General features: G+C 46.0%; 1 protein-coding gene across 1 annotated transcript; it reads right to left on the bottom strand.

Moving 5' to 3' along the window:
• Positions 1-266: 266 nt before the first annotated feature.
• Positions 267-12,902, bottom strand: CCDC37 (coiled-coil domain containing 37). The gene is made up of 15 exons (XM_009889862.1): positions 12,836-12,902; positions 12,344-12,430; positions 11,866-11,972; positions 10,281-10,473; positions 9,560-9,627; positions 8,734-8,897; positions 8,041-8,121; positions 7,247-7,432; positions 7,025-7,144; positions 5,438-5,486; positions 4,707-4,858; positions 3,756-3,891; positions 3,074-3,276; positions 1,347-1,440; positions 267-380 (listed from the first exon to the last, which is right to left on the bottom strand). The coding sequence occupies exons 1-15, from the start codon at positions 12,900-12,902 to the stop codon at positions 267-269; spliced, it is 1,821 nt and encodes a 606-aa protein (XP_009888164.1).
• Between the last annotated feature and the right edge of the window lie 7,221 nt (positions 12,903-20,123).

Below are 20,123 nucleotides of genomic sequence, written 5' to 3'. Positions count from 1 at the left end.
AAACCGAACGAGAAAAGCATTGTTGCTAGCAGGAGCCTGAGAAGCAAAATGAGAGGATTTTGATTTATCATCTTAGGCAGAAGATGGGAGGGGAGGGTGGTTGCCTAACACAACAGCTTTCCTTGGGATATGGGGTAGGAGAGGATGGGGAATTTCAGGGGACCATGAAGTTCATCAACTGAGCAAAGACTAACAGACTGCATCTATGAAAAAAATGTTTTTCCAGAGCAGCATCAGCCCTCCGTGCTGTGGTTAAGGCTGCGCTGTCAGGTGAAATAATAGAGTTGTTCTTCCTTCTCCTTATCCGTTTGTTCTTGGCTCTGCTTTTTCTTCTCCTTCCTGGTAGGTGGGTTGGAACGGAACACCAGCCTCCTGCCGCGCTGCAGAGGAAGAAGAGGCGCGTCCGTCAGTGCTGGGTTGGAGCAGCGTGTCTGAATTGTGCAGCTACTGTTAAAGCTGCTTCATGCTCCCAGGCTCTCCTGCTGCCGGGGGCCGTGGCCCGGTGCTATCTGCTTTCTAAGCAGGTTTCAGAGTGTCTATGAAGCGGGTTTTTTTTCTATGAAAAAATGAGTGTCGAGCACCTGAAGGCCATGTGTATGCTAGTGCTTCAGCTTCTGCAAAGTGTTATTCCACCTGCAACTTCCCTGACTAAAGCCTTGTTTGTATGATCTCAAGAGGATGGCAGGTTGGAAGTCAGAAGAAGTATCTGTGGGAGCCTGCAGAACCCTCTTATTTTATCCTGGGTAAAGGGGCAGGGACTCGTGGTGCCTGTTCTCAATAGCCAATGCTCTTGCTGGCTTGGTGCGTGACCGAGAAGTGGGATGTCTTCACCATCATGTTGACCTGTGAAATGTGCAGCAGGAGCCGTGGCCTGAAGCTCTGCACAGTGCCTCCCGAGGGGCTAAAGCTCAGTTTGGGTAATGCGGAACGTGCCAAAAAAAAAAGGTATGGTTTGATGATATGGCTGAACTGCTGTAGGGGCTTGCTGCTGGAGGGAATCTCCTGTTGCTGCCCTGTTCCTCTTTGGCTCATTTTCATGCTTTTTTTAAATACTGTCAGGTTAACAAGTTGAACTTAATAAGAAAATTGGCAAGCAGTGGAGGGGGCCATGTGGTCAAGACACAGGGACAGGAGAAGGATGATGGAAGGATGCTGAGCTGGAATAACTCAGCTTAACTGCCTTCCCAGCAGTTGCTTAATTTGCATGAGTCCCATAAACTGGGCTACATCCCCACCCAGCTATGGTGGCCCCTAGTAACACCCTTAAACACTTCATGTTCAAGTACCCCCAGCTTCTCTGAAGGTGGCTCTTGAGCCAAGGTGCTCTTACGGATTACTGTACTCACCTTTTTTTTTATAGTCGCCTGTGATCTTTCCAGGGCCCGTTGCAATCTTTCCTCCTGCTGCTGCTTCTGTTGTCTGAGCTTTTCCTCTCTGAGCCTTTTGCAGGGAGCAAATAAAGGATGGGTTAGTTGCGATGTGCGGCTACGCCGAATGTGCTTTTGACGCACAGCTTGTCTTAACAGCGTAAGACCACCGGAGCACAGGGGTTTGGGTAGAGCTGAGGCTGGAGTTTGTTGCTGGTGAGAAACACGCGGTGCAGCTGATCCTTCTCTTTCTGGAGTGAGGGGAGGAAAAAGCACGTCAAGGTTTGCAAATGGAGATGTCGGATGGTTCTGTTACAGACACGCTCTGTGCCACCTTCATCAGGTGATTTATGCCGCCACAGCTGACCAGGATGCTCACCAGCTTTGTGGGTGAACGATGCTTATTGTCTCTTAAGTTCTCACCAGCGCAGCCAAGTCTGTAGTGTACAGGTGGGAGTAAGAGGGTTTTATGTCCATGGAGCTGCACTTTGCCTAAGTGGGCATGGTGGAGGCTGGTACTGTTAGCTGGCTCTGAGTCCCTATGGAAATGCAGCACTGAGGCTCTGAGTCCCTATGGAAATGCAGCACTGAAACGGAAATGGGCTCAAGCTCTTGAACGCTGTGGCCAAGAGGAAATGGATACTTAAGCTTGTGATCTTCAGGCAACTTTTAAATGCTCTTTGAAGGTTTTTCTGTTTGGTTGGTTTTGCTTTTTATTTGGGGGGGATGGTGGGGGAGAGGCATCAGATTCCTTCCTAAATTCTTGTCCTCATCCCCAGAGTAAAATAAATGTGTGTCTTAATTCTTTGGTAAGTTAAGAGAGCAAAACCATTCACAGAACACCAGGAAGGAGCATGACACCTTTGCACTACAAAGGTGAAGAAGGATGCAGAGAGAGTAAGTAGGAGGGAAATGTCACTGTTCTGGCTTTATAGCCTCGCACTACTTTTGGTTTTGTTTTTTTTGTTTGTTTGTGTTTTTTTTCCTTTTTTTTTTCCTTTTTTTTTTTCTTTTTTTTTTTTTTTCCTTCTCCTCTGCTGGATCCGATTCACCTGGCCAGATGGAATCAGTTCTCCAGTTGCATCTCGGCTGTTTGCAAGGGGAAATGTCATGTGTGTAACTGAGCAAAGAAGAATGTGTCTCATCTCAGAAGCTAATTTTACTGTGTTAATTACTTACTATTTTAATTTAATAATACAAGTTAAAGTTGACAGTTTTGTAGAAGAAACATTTGAAAGCTGGCATTGCTGACAAGTGCCCTTAGGTCCCCATTGAAGGCTGCCAAAATATCAGGGCGTGTCATACTTTGGATGGGTTAAATAACTGTGGAGCACCAATATTCTATTTAATCAGTTTAAATATTGCTACTGCAAATTGTCTTCTTCAAATGACGATTATCATCATTTAATTTGCTCAGGAGATTTATTCTCTTTTTTTCTTCTTCCAGATTTTGCCCTTTTCTAATGTAGCTCCCAGGACTTCGCTAGTGTAGCTGTGGGCTACTGCGTGCTGATCAGGAGATGAGAGTACAAGAAATGTGAAACTATTACAGAAGTAAAATGGGCTGTGTAGGTCACACGGGCTTTCAGACTGCTGTTACAGTGTCTGGGGCTGATCTGACAAATTTGGCTCTTTCAGGGGCTTTGCTTTTGGCTGTCAACATTTAAAAGCACAGGCCCCATTTCCAGGAGAGGGTCCTGTCTTACCTTATCCTCCGTTCTGTTTTTTTGGCTTTCTCAGCCTGTTCTATCTTTGCTGGTGGGATTCTCTCCAGGTTATCCAATAAGTCATTGAACTGTTTTTCTATCACCGTTAGCATCTGCACTGTCTGCAGATTTGCCTCATTTTCTCCAGTGCAGTGGCAATAGACTTCCAGCACCTTCTTGTTCAGGCTTGTGAGCGTTTTCTCCTAGAGATGAGAGGAGATGTGGTGGGAGACGCGGCTGTGTTCTGCGCAGTAGAACCGCATCATCCCTCCAAAAGCAAAGGAAATTAGCACACTTTAAGTCCCTCAACAAGGCTCAGTGGCTTGTTTGGCAGTTTGCTCAGCACCAGTGTCTGATAGATGGCTGTACTGAGCCGTTCTTCTGTTGGTCTCATCTGCCCGGCTTTGCTGTGGCCTGTGATGGGTTACGGCTGCCCGCTTGCCTCTGCAAGCCCTACTCCCAACTCATAGCAGCTGCATGCCATAGACACGTTTGCCCCAGTTTGCTGCCTCAGCAGTGCCCCAAACCTGCCCTTACTATAGCTCCATGGCTGAGATACAGCGCTGGTCCCTCCCCAGTGCAACCTTTTGTCTGCTTTTATCCCACCCAGGATGGATATGGCTGGTGGAACAGAACCGTTTATGTGCATGCTAACCCCCCTTGCCTTGATCCCAGGATGTACCTGGTCATCAGCGTCGTATTCTCCAGAGGAAAACAGGTGAACTTTGAATTTCAGGTCTGCTAATCTCTCTTCTTCCTTGGCAATGGAGGATTTGAGCGCGACCACCTGCTGTTTCAGCTCTGCTAACTTCTTCTCCCTAGGCCAGAAGAGAAAGGAGGTTATTTTGAAACGGGCATCTCTGAAACGCACGACTCCTCTGCTGCTTTCCATCCTGGACCGTCCCTCCTGCTGCCGGCAGATGGAGGTAACACTTCATGCCATTTCTGGGGAACTTGCACCCCCATCTCGGAGAGCAGAGGGATCTTGCGATTTTTCTGGAGTAACAGTTACTGTGCTGGTGTGGGGGAGGGAGAAGTAGTAAAGCTAAACATTCAAGATTTTTTTTAATAAGTCCTGGGGGAAGTAGATTCCATTTAAAAACTTTCACAAGGGGGATAAGCTGCACTTTAAACGGGAATATGTGTGTCTACCTGCCACTGAAATACTGTATTGCAATTATACTTGGGTTCCCTGCTGGCTTCCTCTAGGAAGGGTTTGCGTTGAGTCGGAATAGGTGCTGGTCTGGAGAACTCCAGGACATGCCTTGTTTCTTCCTTTGATCTTTCTTTATGAGAATTACAGGATACTTCTGGCTTATGTTCACTCCAGGACGCTAAGTGCATCAGTTCCCCAGCCTGTGCCTTGAGGACTAAGGAACTAGTCCCAAGCTCAAGTTCTATCTCCTAAATTACACGGAGGGGACACTTTCCTAGGAGCTCACAAGATGGTGAGTTGGGTGGGCTGTAGCCAGGCTCTCAGCTATGAGAAAGAAACTCTGTTGAGCCCTGCATGAACAGCATTACACGTGGTCTGCAGTGGGCAGCCCGATACTAGTGGGGGGAAGAAGGGTCACTTTTGTTTGAAAGTTGGGGCACAGGGACCCGTTCCCACCACTTGCAGGATCACACTTACGTGCTTTCATGTGTGGTGATGAAAGTGTGTTGGACCTTGTCCAAGCTTTCCTCGGTCTCCTGCGAATTCTGGATGAAGGACAAGTTCTCTTCCTCCATCTCCATGAAAATAGACAGCAGTTGTTGGGGATCAGTAAAATACAACTCAGGCTTCTGGAATGGAAAGCACAGGGGATAAGTTTTTGTCCTCCTCTAGCTTCTTTTCCATTGAACTACATGGAGGTTGATCTGCACCAGCCCTGGTTGTTCGAATGCTCTCCCATGCAGAGAGGTCCATGAGTGTCCATGAACAAATGTCCCCCACCTTCCTGATGTGTGTGTAGCTTGATGCTGCCTCAGTATCTCACCCCCAAAACAAGTTGCATTTTGAGGAGTAAAAAGCAGTGCAAATATCTGTGAGTGGGAAAACTTCAATTTCCGACACAAAACAATAACTTCACTAGTGTCAAAATCTCCTATTACATGATGTCATATCTCATTGGGGGATGGCAAGCTTTGAGATGATGGTACGTTTTTTTGGAAAGTGGAGGGGGAAAGTTAAACTAAGTTATTTATAATACGTATTGCTGAAACATGAACACCTATGAATGTATAAACATACATTTATAATTAGTGGCTACAGTAATTCCTCAATACCATAATGAATGGTTAGAAGGTGAGACACATTAGTAACATCAATAAATGACACAGGACAAACAGAGAGTGTAAATATTTCAACATGAGACTTCTGACCTCTTCTTCATCCGAGCAGGTTTCGCTTTCTGCATCTTCCAGTGAATTTCTGAAAAAAAGCATTTTGTCTATCAGGCCCTTCGAGAAACGATAGCTCAAAGGAGACCTTGTTAGTGAATTATGAACACTGTTGTTGTTTACTGTTGCTGTTTGCCCCTGAATAGTCCTTCGCACATTCACACATTTGCTCCCCCTGTGGCTGTGGGCTCTTTGGGGGTCGGGAGGAGCTGGGGGTCACACAGACGTGCAGCGCGGGAGCTACGTCCGTCCACAAGCGAGCTGTCTTTTGAGCTGCTCCGGGCTCTGCTGGCCAACGGGGTCAGGACTTGATGCATGAGCCTGAGCTGAGGGCGTTGATCCAAATGCCTTTAAACTCGATGGGAGGCTGGGCTTTTGGGGCAATGAGAAGGCAGAGGCAGGAGCCTTTTTAAAAAGACTCGGGCAGCAGCACAGCAAATGTAGAGAAAGCCTTGTCCTCCATGTGGTACTGTTCCTAAACAACATGGTGTAGCCATCGTGGGAATCTACAGGTTTTACCTGCCCTGGGAGAAGGTTGTTGAGCGCTTCTGCCTCTGCACAGCCTACTACCATTAACCAGTAGTGCGGCCTCTTTCTTCCCTGCTCAGCCCCAGGGACAAACCAGCACAAGAGCTGGAAGAGCAAGGCAAGAGGTGCCCCGAGTGATGTCGGGAGCAGAGTCTGCTCATCACCTTCACTTGCACCTATCACCCTGTGCCATGCAGGGGTGAGAGACATCCATTTGCATCACCTTAATGTCATTCCCCCCTTGTGTCTGCATCCTTCCTGCCATGTGGCAGCAGCCCAGTAATTGCAGTGGCTTCACGAGGGGTGGCACACGGCAGCCCTGCTCGGGAGGACCTGGCACCTGTGATGCTGTGGGTGGAGGCAGAGGAAATGGCCCTGCAAGCGATGATTTAGTTCAAACTCTATCGATAGCCATTTTTTTTTTGGCCTTAGGAGATTCACCCGCCACTCACGCTTTGCTTTTCCAGGCAATCTCTTTCTTTGCCTCAAGCAGCTGGAGCTGCGCATACATATCTCATGCTCCCGCCTGCCCCCTCCTCAGGCTGTCCGTGCCCACGTTACAGCAGTGTTACCCTCTCTGCATCCCACCACAGACTGTCTGAAGGCTCTGACTGAAAACAGACAGTCAATGTAGCATGGGTCTACAGTGACCTTGGACTGTCATTCATTAATGGCAAAAGAACAGGCAGCTATTTGCACAGCAGCTGTGACCAACAGAGTGAACCGGTAACTTGGCCACAGAGAAGCTTTGCTCCAGGACAAATGCTCAAGGTCTATGATTCCTCCTGGGGTCAGGGTCCAAACTCTTTGGGCAGGCTCTCAGCAGAGGATTTGAGGATGGAGCCCTGTTGGAGTAGGTGCACAAGTACTGACTTGCACGTCTGATGGCTTTCTACTGGTATTTGGATTTGTTCCAGTAAGAACGAGATCTTGGTATGCTCACAGTGAAGGTGAGCAGTAGGTTTCCTCTATACTGACTCCCAGTTGGCCGAGTGCTCTCTACGGTACTTAAGTCTGTCGTTTGCATCGTCTCGTACTTACAGTTTTCTTGTTGATAGAGGCTTCAGGAAGTTTTTGAGATGTGGCCGGATCTCATGTAATAAGCTGAATTCCAAACTTTTTGAAGACAGCAGGGAACTTGGCACATCTATATGACGGGTACTATAGGGACTGGCTGTCAGACCCCGGCCTGGAGACAAGAAGAGAAGCACGCTTAGGGCATGGGGTTGTCCCAGTGAGGAGTGGGCAGCTCTTCCCTGGCACTCACCCTGCTCTGCAGTGGTGGGAGGTGAGGCAGTTTCTTCAGTAGCTTTGGATGCTGTTTTCAAATCCTTTTCCTTTGGGTGCTTTTTCCCATGTTCCTCCTGCCACTCTTTTGGAGATAGTTGATAGAGGAAGTCCCTGTACATTTTGTACTTCTGCAGAGTGTTCTTGAATCTGGATATATCACTGGGGTGAGAGAAGTGGACAAAGTTGGTTAGCAGGGAGGAAAGCCCCTGTTTGATCAGGTTCTTTCTAACTCTTGATATTCAGCTTCACCCAGAGAAGGGACAAGAGGGCACATGTCTTCATGGACATGCAAAGACAGTAGGAACCTGCCCTGCATGCTCTCTGTGGTTCCTCATGTGGAAGCTGTCTGATCACATCTCTGTGGCCAGACCCTTGCTATGGCACTGAGTTTGCTAATTTGGAAATTTTTACTTGAAAATGAACGAGAAATCTTGCCAGCTCAACTCATAATGGGAAATACCATTTTTTTTTCTTTTTCTTCTTTCCCCAGATTACCATTAAAATGCATTAATTAGTTTTCTTTGGGTTTTAATCTGAGACTAGGCATTTAATTTTAGGTTTGGAATATTCATACTTATTTTTAAAAATATCATTAAAGAAATAATTGAGATATTTTAGAAACAAAGCCAGTATCTGGGTAACAAAAGCTGAAACATTTTGACTCTTGAAATTGAACATGTTTAGAAATATGTTTTCCCTGAGGACTAGGAGGGTGTCGCGCTGTAGGGGCTGTTGTTGGAGGGGCAGAAATAGTGTGCAACTGTTACCTTTGGACGTTCTCTATTTGGGAAGTGATTGCCTGGATCTCCGTTATTTTCTTTGTCTTTGCTGTGGTTTCTTTTTCTGCACTAGGGAAGAATGCATAAACATAAGGCATAAAACAATTTAGCAGTAAGTGTGTAGTGAACTGAGGTGCATATAAAACGGAGAAAAAGATGTGGGGGGAATGCTAGAAATCTCTCCGATGGATGTAGCCCAAGTGATGCCTGGCTCCTGCCTGAAGGCCCCGCTTGCCTTGGCAAAGAGAGTAGGGGGTCCCAGCAACACTTCCAGGTTAGGGCCTTCCTAATTTGGCTGCTGCTGAGCATCAATTGCTGCTCTGCCCTTGTGATACCTGTAATGGGCCAAAGCGCTCAACTTGCTTCACTGTTCCTGCTGTGAGGGGTTGGGCAGAAGCATCTCCCTCTCGTAAGTGGGTTGTGAGAACAGCAGAAGTTGTGGGGTTCCTTGCTGCAGCCAAATCTAGGGCTTTTGCAATGAGGGGTTTCCCCAGCTATTGGTCTCCTTTGTCTCTTTCACTGAATGGAGAAAGTACCACCAGGACTGTAACTCTGGGAAAACTCAGATGTAGAGCGTTCGAGGGTGGATGCTAGCTTTGGATGCTAGCAGGGAGGTCAAGCAAAAGACCTTCTGTGTCCAGCACAAAAGAGCACAAAGGTGGTTCCCTCAACCTCCATTACATTTTCAGGGCTTGAACGGAGGTTTTATGGCTCTCCTTCAGGAACTCAGCAAGCACGGCAGCATCCTTCTCCAGGTAGTATTCTGCCTTTTCCAGTTTTCTTTCCTCGTTCTTTGCTATGTTCTCCATCCTTTGAATCTCATCTCGCTTTACTGCCATGGCATACTGAAATGAACCGGAAAGGCAACACAGTCACATCAGTTGGTTGGTTTTAAAGGCATGTTGGTATAGCTTTGTTCTTGGCTTCCTTATTGCCTTATAGTTGTTGGCAGAGAGATTTCAAACCGAGGTGTGTGTCTTAGTGCAAACTAGGTACATAGAAGTCAGGAGGTGTTTCAGAAGTAACATAGCAAATAAGCAGTGAAACTAAAGGCGGAATCCAGAAGTCCCAGCACTCTGTTAACTCCTGGCTGACAAAGATTGATTCAGTTGTGCTACAGCAGAATAACCGAGATGAATAATGGGGATATTCCAGCATGGCTCCCTTGGTTTGAGTTCAGAATGGCTCCCAGCTATAATTTATGGATGGGACAGCAAGAGCCAAAAGGTTAGTACCCCTGTGCACCTCGCAAATGGAATAGTTGCACGGCTGCTTCTGGATGGTACAAATGGCCTATGTTCATTTCTTTCTTGGTTGGGGGTTTCTGGGCTATAGACTACGAGTGTCTTTAACACAGCACTTGGACAGTCAGTTCATGGGGTCTGATGTGTGCCTCCTTGCTGTGATCTCTAGGCAATGGATCTCAAGGGGGGAAAAAACCCAAAACAAAGCAATACAGGGAAGAATAATTAAATGAACAGAAAGTAACATTCTTAAAGCTGAGTACCTCAAGTAAAAATGTCTCTCTTCTGTCATTTATGTAGTCCCGGAAGGTCTCCTTTTCTAATGGGTAATCTGAAATGAGGATATAATGTTTATCAGACTAGAGGGGCAAATATGGCCAAGGCCAAACACAGTGAATATGTAGGCTGCTGTGAGCATGGATGTGGTTGGCGCTGGAGCCAGCAATACTGATTGTTTTATTATAGTTTTGACATTGTTTAGGATGAGTTTCATATGGGCTTTCATGGAGTAAAACCAGGTAGAATAGAGTAGAGAATCTGGTATGTGTCCTTATAACTGTATGTGTCCTCTAGACATTAATGGCAAAGCTACTCCTCACGTCACAGGCAGAAAATTTAGGCCCACATCCACTAAAATCCAACTTTAGGGCACCTTAGTAGAAATGCCTCCATGACACAAGGTCCTGCAAACTCACAGCTGGCTCCCAGCTGATTCCGAGAGCTCCTAGCTGCTGTGAAAGCCACAGGGGATGGTGGAACCCAGGCTAATGTGGTGGGGATGACACACGCTCCGTATGTAAGTGCATGAGGTGGAGATGGCTCAGCCACACGGAGGCTGACAAGATGCAGCATATGACTATTGTGTCTGCAAGAGCTCACCAAAATCAGCTAGAGCCAACTGCGACTCCCATCCCCTCTTGATTTTTGCTTTAGGCTGTTACCCAGCTGAGCAGCACCACTACAAACACAGTAACTGTTCCCTACCTTTACTAGTGGCTAGCTTCCATGAAAGACTCTCCTGAAGAGTTTTCAGTCTCTCCTCATTTGTTGCCTGTTTTCTGGCCTCCTCTTCTTCCTCCTTTTGCAGAGCTTTCCTGAACCCTTTTTGCTTTGCTTTTATTTTAGTGGAGTAAGTCATTTTCTCGTGGATTTTCATGGTCTTCATCCTTTCACGTTCCTATGAGGAGAAGTCAGTTATGTGGACAGTTTGATTAAAAACCACAGCAAACAAAGCACATAAAGATGTGAGTGGTTATTCATGGTCTAGGAATTTGTAGGCTACTGATACCCTGCTGATGCATGTTTGCCTGGTTTATCTTACTAATCCCAATGATATTCTCTCTTGAGGCAACCAAAACACTTGATTTCTTAGTGTTTGTTCTCTTTAGTTTGTTGATTTGTATTCTGCAGCCAGCCACCAGCTGTGCCAGTTTCTACCTACTCAGTGTCCTCATTTTTCCTTCCTGGATTATTCCTGGGAGAGAACGGAAATTTTCAAAGATTCATCCTTCAAGTCCCCAAGTAAAAGGGAACAACAGGAGAGCCCACACTTAGTACCGACTCAGTCCGACTTTCACAAAGGCATGTAAACCTTCAAGTTCAGATTGAGAGGATCTATTCAAACCCACTCCAGAGCTTTCTGGAGGGTGAAAGGTTGACCATACTCAGTGCTTTCACATGGGCTGAAGTGCAATACATTGCTGTCTGCAGTTTGGACATGGGTTAGGCTGAGGACATCATTCAGCAGACATCCTTAGTACACTTCTTCCTAAGCCCTTCCCCATACTTATATAGTGACCTTCAATCCAAGTGAAAAAGAGACTATATCAGTCATCATTGTGAGGTGAGGAGGCTTGCTTAAGCTTGTTTGGAGCCCTCCCTTTGTGATTTAGAAACAAAGACCTCTTGCTTCCACGCTACCGCCTGGCTTCTGCAACCACATGCAACAATCAGACCTCTCTGAGATGCAACAACCTCTCCGTGACTTCCCGCCCCCTTTGGATTGTATGCCTAAGGAAATTCCACTGCAGAAATAGGAAAGGAACATTCCTGAGACCTGGCTCTCTGGTCTAGTGGGTGGCGGTTCCCTATCTTATGTAGAGAAACCTAAGGCATGAAACCCGTGTTGTCCTTCTTGCTAGGCATTCATTTTGTTAGCAGTTCAGAAGGTGATCACATCCAACATTGGAATGCAGCTTCCCAAGCAGAAAGCCGAGCTTGTTGAAGTGGAAACCAAGAGATCTTGTACCAAAGCTTTATGTAGAAATCAATGCTGGCAGCACGGAGTGTTCTCCAGGAGCAGGAACGAGTGGCAAATCTACCTTGAGGTAAACACAGGGACAATATCCAGATTTTGCACTAGGAACCAGCATGCCTGTGCTCAGGTCTGCTCTTGGTAAAGTTAATCTCTCGTCATGGCTTCAGTGGACTTGAAGCTGCTCTGGGAGAATCTCAGCTGAATTTGGCAGCTATTATTTCTCTCATGCACTACATTTGGGTATTATATTTGTTGGTTTCCTGCCCTAGTGAACTGCTTGTATATACGTTGGCCTAAAGCATGTATACATACCGCCTTAGCCTCTTTTCTTTCCTTGTTCCTTATTGAGAAAATATCTATTTCTGGAGGAATTGTAAATGGATTTTTCATTGGGTTTTCTTCAACCTCTTCTGTGCTTTCTGCAAAAAAAAAAAGGATGAGGATTTAGAAGACATGAGGCAGAATATCAGGACCCAGTGCAAAGGGACTCTGATCTGCTGCATCACACCTGAAGGGTGGGCAGCTGTGCTCACAGCTGCAGATGTCTCACAATGCTGAATCAAGAGCTGGGAGCTGCATAGGGCTTATAACAAGCCAGTGATATAACTGAGACCTCTGTATTTTTTATGTCACTTGACCATATCTGCTGGTCAGCTCAGGATTTCAGCCAGGGATTTTTGTAAGTCTGGAGCTATTTTACCCACTTCATCTGATTGTGGGCAGAGAAGTCTGAGTACAGGCCTCTTCTTTGACCTAACAACAAAAAGCTGCCAGAGTGTTGTGAGCTTACCTGACAGCACAAGCTGGGTTTCCATTCCAGGTTTGGAAGAGAGACTTTTAGGTGTTGACTCTGTATGTGGAGATGGCGTCTTTGACCCTGATCCAAGGAAAACCATAAACAAATCAATCAGTTGGGACCTGCCAGTAAGTGATGCAGTAGGTTTTACAGCAGTGATGGGCCTAGGGGCTTTCTGGATCTTAACCACTGAGCCTTTTGTGTCTGAAGGAATTAACAAAAAGCTTCAGTAAACTGGAAAATATTTGTGTTCTGACCCCAAAAAGGAGATGTTCATCCCTGGCTTATGTGAAAGCTGTGTAAAACACAGTCCTCCTTACACACACATTGATAGGAAAGCAAAGACGAAACAATTTGGAGATAACAAGCGACTCAAGTCCCTTGCCTCTTGTTCCATCCACATCTCCAGTTCTCATCCACACTCGTACTTTTTCATCCTCCTATCGCTGCTTCACAAGCAACATTTTTACTCCCTAAAGCTCTTACCAGTAATTGCTTTGGCACTGTGGGTTTCTTGTGATAAGGCTGAACGGTTGTTGGACAGCACAGACATGCTGTAGGGAACTCTGTCGTGTTTAATTTTAGGCTGGCGAACTGTTGAAGGTTAGGTTTTTATTTCTCTGAATCCAGTCTCTTTTTGTAGTCTTTGCTATGGATCCTAGGGGAAAAGGCATAATTGTAATGATCTCACTTACAGAGAACAGATAGACCATTGTTAAAGTTATCCTTTAATCAACAAAGGCAGCAAACTGCGTCCAGTGAGGTATTAGTTCAATTGATGCAATTCTGCTGCTGGGACCATTCCTGATCTGCACCAGTATAAGACACAGCAGAAAATATCCTCTTCTGCTTGCACTACTTTTAAGGCTATTTTAGAGCGTCATTTTTTCCCTCTGAACAGCCTCCAGTTTTTATGTATTTTGAGCTAAACTCATCTGGCCTAATTTCTATGTACATCCTCGGTGCTTTGTGTTTCCTATTGGCTGTGTTTCTGCAGCTGCCCAATTAGTATCTTATTCTTTGGAGGTGTCAGACTTTCACTGTTGATGACACAGAGGCTGAGGTGGAATTTAGGCTGTTTGAATACATCCCAAACGTTTTCTCTCTCTTTTTCAGTTCTTGAAGTACCTTTTCCAAAAGCCTCCTTGACTGGTTGCTTAGATTTCGTGTCCCTCTGAATTTTGCATAACTTAATGGGCTGTTTTTCTCTAGGGGTCCCTCATCTACGTCCTGGAACAGCACAACCCCTGCTGATGATGTGAGTTTTGGAGAAAACCCCGTCAGGGTAGGGGTAGGAAGGCGGTCAAACGCCCGCAGCGTTCAGTTGCATACACTTTGTGAAATATGCAGAGCAGTTGCAGCAAACACCTGGAGGTTCAGCCCTCTTGGTGCGCACCTTGACTTCTGCAATCTAAAACCCTTCTCATAAAAATCTCCTTGTTCGTGTGGTTGATTTAAATTCCTGCTACAGAGAATGGGACGGAAAAGCAGGACTAGACAGAGGATACTGGCATATGGAAAATAATTGTCAGTGCAACCCTCTGAGATAAAAAGTGCTTTATAATATAATTTTAGCAAAGTGTAGGAATCTGTCTGTAAGATTAACTTATAAATATTCATTTCATCAAGGTGTTTTTTGTTTGAGGTAGTTGGGTTTTTTAACAGATTGTTTCCATGTTACTTTGGAAATAATGCCAAAAGCTACAGAAGCACTAGTTGTGCTAATTATAATTATTAAGCTCAATAATACAAATAAAAAATTGCTTTGTTGCTGGAATTGTTTGGCATATATTTCATTGCCTCTGACATTTTTATGTTTCAGTAGCGACATACCAATGGCCAGTAGTATGTGAATCAATAGATAAGGCATTCAGGGTTTTGATTTACTCAAACATTTATTCAGTGCTTTTCCCTAGCACCAAGCTGCCGTGTAGAAAAAAAAAAATATGCCCAAGTAAATATGCCAACTGGTCTTAAAACAAAAATACAATAAAATCCGTCCACCATGTTCCCAGAGCATAGAGGAGCGTATGTTTTATACACTCATGATTTAAATTATACCATCGCTTGCAGAGAAGGCTCATTCTGCTCGCTGGGAAACCACTCCAAGTTCTGAGCTACAGAGCGACTCTTCCAGGGACAGATGTGTCCCATTTCCCAATACACCCCCCCGCCACACCCCCCACCCTCACCCACAGAGAGGGAGAAGGTTAGTGCCTCTGATTTCCCAGTGACACACACCAGCACCTCCACTGGTCTGAGTGACACCCTGTATCTGATGTCCTAAACAGAAAAGAAATTGCTGTGATTGCCCTCACCCCTTTATATTTCGGTTTCTCACCCAAAGGAGAGGTCCTCCAGGCTCCTCTCTGCAGGGGGGCTCTGGTCAGACAGGGCAGTGGCCGTGGCCGAGGTGCAGCTCGGCTCAGCTCCGGGCTTTCCCCCGTCTCTTGTTTGCACTGCCATGGAAACCTGCGCTCCTGTTGCCGAGCGGCATCCAACCCACAGGCACGAAGGGATGAATCGCTCCCTTCTGGCATTAAACGTAGGTCCCTGCGGCCAGGACTAGTGTCCCTACCCTGACGGAGCAGGGATGAGCCAGATGGGTCCTCTCGGAGCCCGGCCACCACCAGAGGCTTTGCAACATCACCTGCCTGGCTGCAACGTCGGCACATCGGTAGGTGTCCCGAGCAGGCAGCTCGCTGAAGTTCCAACTAGATGTTGGCATGGAAAAGGAAGAAAACTTCCACGGTGTGAGAGGTGTCCCTGGCTTGCTGGGTTCTTTATTCATTGTGTCAGTCCACACGGCCTGGGAATCGGGCATTTAATCCATCTCTGCATGAAAAGCAGTGGGTTGAGGAAGTGGGAGCTGGAGCCCCTGATTGTGGAAAAGACTGTGATTTATCATTTCATAGCCTCTGCCTTGGTCTTTGTGTTTGTAACGTCTGAACAGTCACAGCCTGGAGACGGCGTGTGGTATGGGTGAATGCACTGTCATTTACTGCAGGTTCCCCAAGTCAATAGTGCTATAGAAACCCAAATATCACCTTCCAAAATATCATATCATTCTAAAGATGATTTGATAAAATATCAGTTGAAAAAAGTAATACATTTTAATGGAGGAAAAGACCCTTAAATCCCCATATTTACTCTTTCTCATTTCTGAGAAGACCAAATCAGTTCCCAATGGATTGTGGTGTTCTCTACAATCTTTAGGCTCTCTGTTAAGACAATTTCAGCTTTCTGAAATAGCATTTTTTCATTTACCGATAGGTTTCCAAACAGCTTTCTTCATCTGAATAAGTCATGCAATAAAAAGCATGATTTTCTGTAAGTGCAAACTCCCACTTGATTGTTATAGTTCTTTTCTGTAATTGCTGATTATCAAGAGACTGGATTCAGGCAACAGAAGGAAAATGCTTATACAGAAAGAAATTTCTCTTTGTTCTGCACATGAATGCTTTGATTTTTAGCAGTGATGCAGAAAACCATAGTGCTATCTTTAGTATGTTTTGGGAAATTTCCCAAATGTATCAGGGAATATGTATAAAAAAATCATTATGTATAAAAAAAAATTAGACTATAGAATAATTTCCATTACCAAAAAAATAATTCAGGAACAAATTGTACTTAAGATGCATTTTTCTAAAGGCGTAATATCGAATGGTCTTTGTTCAGAAATACCAGTTTATTACAGAATTGCAAATTTGCAGCAAACATCACAACAGAAATAGATAATGGAAAACTAAGACATTTGAACAGCTATGGCTCTGTCTGGCATAATCTCTATATAAATGAATGATACAGTTATATATTCATTGTCCTGTTCTGTGTTATCCTTGCTAAACACTTATTTCCCCAAACTGGAACATAAATTATTTAAAAACAGAGATATATTTTGTGAATTCTTGGAAATGTGCAAGCTCCTCATAGCTTTGGTTCATTGTTCATGTCCCACACATGCCATAAACCACTTTGGCTTTGCATTTCCTTGAGGGCAAAGAAGTTTTTAAGGCCAGAAGGACATCTGGTGTCTATTCTTAGTCACCATTAGCTTGGTTAATGAATGGAATAAATATCATGTGCAGCATCATGGGAAAATCTGCCTGGTGGCATCAGCTGTGCGGCTGACCAGGGCTGCAGCTCGTCAGGGATTTCTGCATTGTGTAATGCTGCTTCAGGCCACCACATTTTTGGGGCTTATTAAATGTCCGAACAGTGCTTCCTCGGTGGATGGCTGAGGGAGACAGGCAGTTGGCATGCTAGGAACGGCCGGCTGCCTCTTGTGTTTCAAACAGAAGGGTGTCTGCGGATTTGGAGGCTTGTAGGGGGTGGTTTTGTTAGGATATGGGATGGGATTTCAGGATATTGTTATTTCTTTGCTCCCTTCATTTCTTTCTTGAAGGGGTTACTTGTCTTCTCCACTCCTTGGTCACCCAGTTTGTGATGTGAAGCGGGTACTGGTGTTCTCTGCTCAGTCACTCTGTTTGTGATGTGGGGACGCTGATCCCTACCACAGAGGCGCTGAGAGGGTTAATTAGTGTTGGCAAAACATTTTGAAATGGCTGATTGAGAAACGCTGCCAAAGATGAAAGCTGAATAAGTATCTAGATAAATAAATATTCCTTTGTAGTCTTATCATTACGGGAAACTCCCTGTGTAGCCAGGATACTGCCCAGGTCACTGAGCAGTCATCTCCCCACTGCCTGTAGTCTTCTTAAGTGGGATCATTTATTTAAGTATTTCACTTTGGTTTCTGTGATGTGAGCCACAATACATATGACACAAAGAGAAAAGCCCGGCGGTAACCAGCAAACACCACAGAAATACCCAATGGATTGGCAGTTTTTTCTTTTTCTGGAGCTCTTGTTCCTCTGTTTCCCAGTGAATTGTGCGGCTGCAGAACCTGGAGCATCTCAGGAAGGAGAAGGGGAAGTCGGAGCTATTCCCAGGGTTAGACACAAGGAAGGAGGATGGATCCTCAAGCAAGTGTCTGCAAGATACCACATACAAGAGCTCTGCTGAAGGCAGTGCAGCAGCTCTCTGCTTCAACGTGGTCTCTGGCGAGCTGTCAGGAGTTGTTTTCTGCTGGTGGGTCTCTTCATGACGCTGTTCTCCTGCCTTTCTCCTGCCTGGGGGGAAGCAGCTTCAGGTTGGTTATGGAGATCCCATGGGGAATATATGGCTGCTCACACACTTCTTGCAAGGTTTGTGCATGCTGCTGAGCTCTGTAGACAGGCCAAAAGGGGAAGAAAGAGTGACCATGTGGTTCTCCTCCATTCGTACTTTATTCACAGTACAAATTCCTGCATTGGCACCACAGCTCAATGAAAGATGCCGGAAGAAACAGTACTGGAGACCATATCCATCCCATCTGATCAAGCATAAGGTCAGGACATATCTCTGTTTCCCTGCAGATCTTCTCCCTTCCCAACACCAAACAGTCTTGAAGGCCAGGCTGAATGGCCACACATTGACTGCTGCATGTGCACAGCAAATCATGGGCCTCTCGACAGTAACCTGGATGTCTGCTGTCTCTAGGTTATGGGACACATGGTAGTGTTGGCCTGACAGAAAAAGGGTTACTATGGCTTGAGATGGAGCCATCCCAGAGAGGGTAGAGCAGCTAGTGCAGGAGGTAAGGAGGAGACCTCCCGTGAGCAGCAAAGCTGCCATGGCCCCATGGTGTCTAACCACTGGCACTCCTGTTTACCCCCTGCTCCCTCCAGCTGAAGCTTACTTCCAGGAGAGATTTTATCTCAATGCAAAATTTTTCTGCTGGAAAAATGTATCCCATAACCTTTGCATGGCCAGAGCCAGCCACGAGATGGCAGCAACCTGGTATTGCCAGGGTTGGGGATTTGGCTCAGTGACCCACATTTCCCACTCTCACTTTGCCATGCCCCTTTTACCTTATAGATGAAGTTCCCAGGCGTGATGAGCATCAAGAAAAACCTGGCCCATCCTCTGGCTGTTGGAGAAGTGTCCCCAGAGGGGAGGTCTGCAAGAAGACCTGTGAGCTCAACTCTCATCTTTGCAAACAGGCTGATGGGGCAGGACTCACTCGGGTCTTTGTGTCCTACCACTGATTCTCAGCCGCCCAGTGTGTTCTTGGGCTGTCCCATCCAAAGTTAATTTGTAGTGTTCTTTCATCTGATCTGATTTCAATCTGGTGGATGAAAACTGCTAAAATCTCTGAAGGGACACATGGAAATGACAGCCCCTGCCATCAGTCCTCTTACTAAGGGTAAGCATGGGTGCCGTGTAACAACTTGGACAAAAAGCAGCAAGTGCTCAGAGATTTGTATTTCACGCTCGTTCTTGCTGAGAATGCAGACTCTTCCCTGCTGAGAAGAAGAGAAAATGTTCTGCAGTCTTCATCTTGGGACCCTTGCCAGATGTGGGCCAGTTTCTTTTGCAATGCAAAGCTTATTCTAGTGTGTGCTGTGGTGGGAACGTGTCTTTCTTGCAGTGACTGTCAGCAGTGGTCTCCTCAGACAACTGTGTACAGATAAGCTCCGTGCTGTCCTCCAGCTCCTGAGCAAACGCAGCCACCGCCATGAAGAGCTGCTTGACTCGGGCTCCCTGACTTCTGTATCAGTCAGCGCGGGAACTGCCTGCTGACCAGTCGAGCGGTGGTGGTGGTGTAGCAGAGCCTGATGCAAATGTAGCGGAAGGTGGCAGAATCACAGAACCATACCGTTCAGGAGGGACCACTGGAGGTCTCTAGTACAACCTCCTGCTCAAAGCAGGGCTAACTTCAACGTCACATCAGGCTGCTCAAGGCCTTGCCCAGATGTTTTGAAAACCTCTAAGGATGGAGATCTCACAAACTCCCCAGACGATGGGGGGTGAGCTGTGGGAGGCTGAGCTGTGGCCCCACTGGTTTGCTCTGGTGAGGATATAAATAAATGGTATGGTTGCAATTTCAAGGCCAGTTCTGAATAACAGTTTAGACTTGATCCCAAACTGAAAACTGTAACTGGTTCCAGACTTCCCTCAGAGCTCAGTACTTTTGGGACCTCGGAGTTTGCATTTGGCCCATTGTAAAGAGAGCCACAAAGCTGCAGCCAAGGAGACTTTCCTAACCAGGGCTATAAATCCGTGCTATTTGCAGGGACAAATGACCCAGGAACCTGAGATTGCAACTTCATGATTTTGCATTAAGCTCTTAAGGCACAGTTCCAGCCTTTTTCCTGGCCCTTGCTTTGTGGCAAAACTACAGCTGCTGTGACTGCATGGGAACTGATCCAGCTGAAAAATACCCTGCCTGAGGAAAAGATTCTTTTTATGATCACCGTGATGGCTTGAGGAAGGAGGACACATGGGCTGGGGGGAGGTGGAATTTCCCCTTTCAGTGGCAGCTTGTGCTTTGGTCGGCTTAGGGAGATAATGAAACTGCAGCTTTGTGGTGGTAAAACAGGCTGATCCTGCAAGCCCTGCACACAAATTTCCTTCAACAAGGGTGTATGGAGCAGACCAAAAAAGATTCATAAAGTGAAGTTATGGATCATGCTGATTTCTAAGAGCTGCAAAAGGGAGCACGTGGCTCCAAACTATTTCATGTGGAATGGATTACAGATAAAACCAACCCTACTACTCTCTTTGCTCCTGAGCTGTTTCAGTCCTGTCTATCTTCTTCTCCAGAGAAGCTTGAACAGGAACTGTTATCTGTGATCCAAACCTGTGGCTCATGTCCCCAGGGTAGCTCATGGGATCCACTTCCCATTGCCAGAGAGTCGAGGCATCACTGGGTACCAGCTGCAGCGGGTCA

This window comes from Charadrius vociferus, unplaced genomic scaffold (genome assembly GCF_000708025.1).
Source record: "Charadrius vociferus isolate BGI_N301 unplaced genomic scaffold, ASM70802v2 scaffold257, whole genome shotgun sequence".
Taxonomy (NCBI): domain Eukaryota; kingdom Metazoa; phylum Chordata; class Aves; order Charadriiformes; family Charadriidae; genus Charadrius; species Charadrius vociferus.
The sequence above is the reverse complement of the archived record's forward strand: the minus strand, read 5'-3'. Positions and strand labels throughout refer to the sequence as shown.

Coding starts and splice junctions, on each gene's coding strand:
- CCDC37 (XM_009889862.1), bottom strand. CDS start 12,902: ATGTCTGTGCTGTCCAACAACCGTTCAGCCTTATCACAAGAAACCCAC. Junction 11,973..12,343: donor AACCCAGCTTGTGCTGTCAG/GTAAGCTCACAA, acceptor TTTTTTTTGCAG/AAAGCACAGAAGAGGTTGAA. Junction 7,145..7,246: donor ACCACTGCAGAGCAGGGTGA/GTGCCAGGGAAG, acceptor CAGTCCCTATAG/TACCCGTCATATAGATGTGC.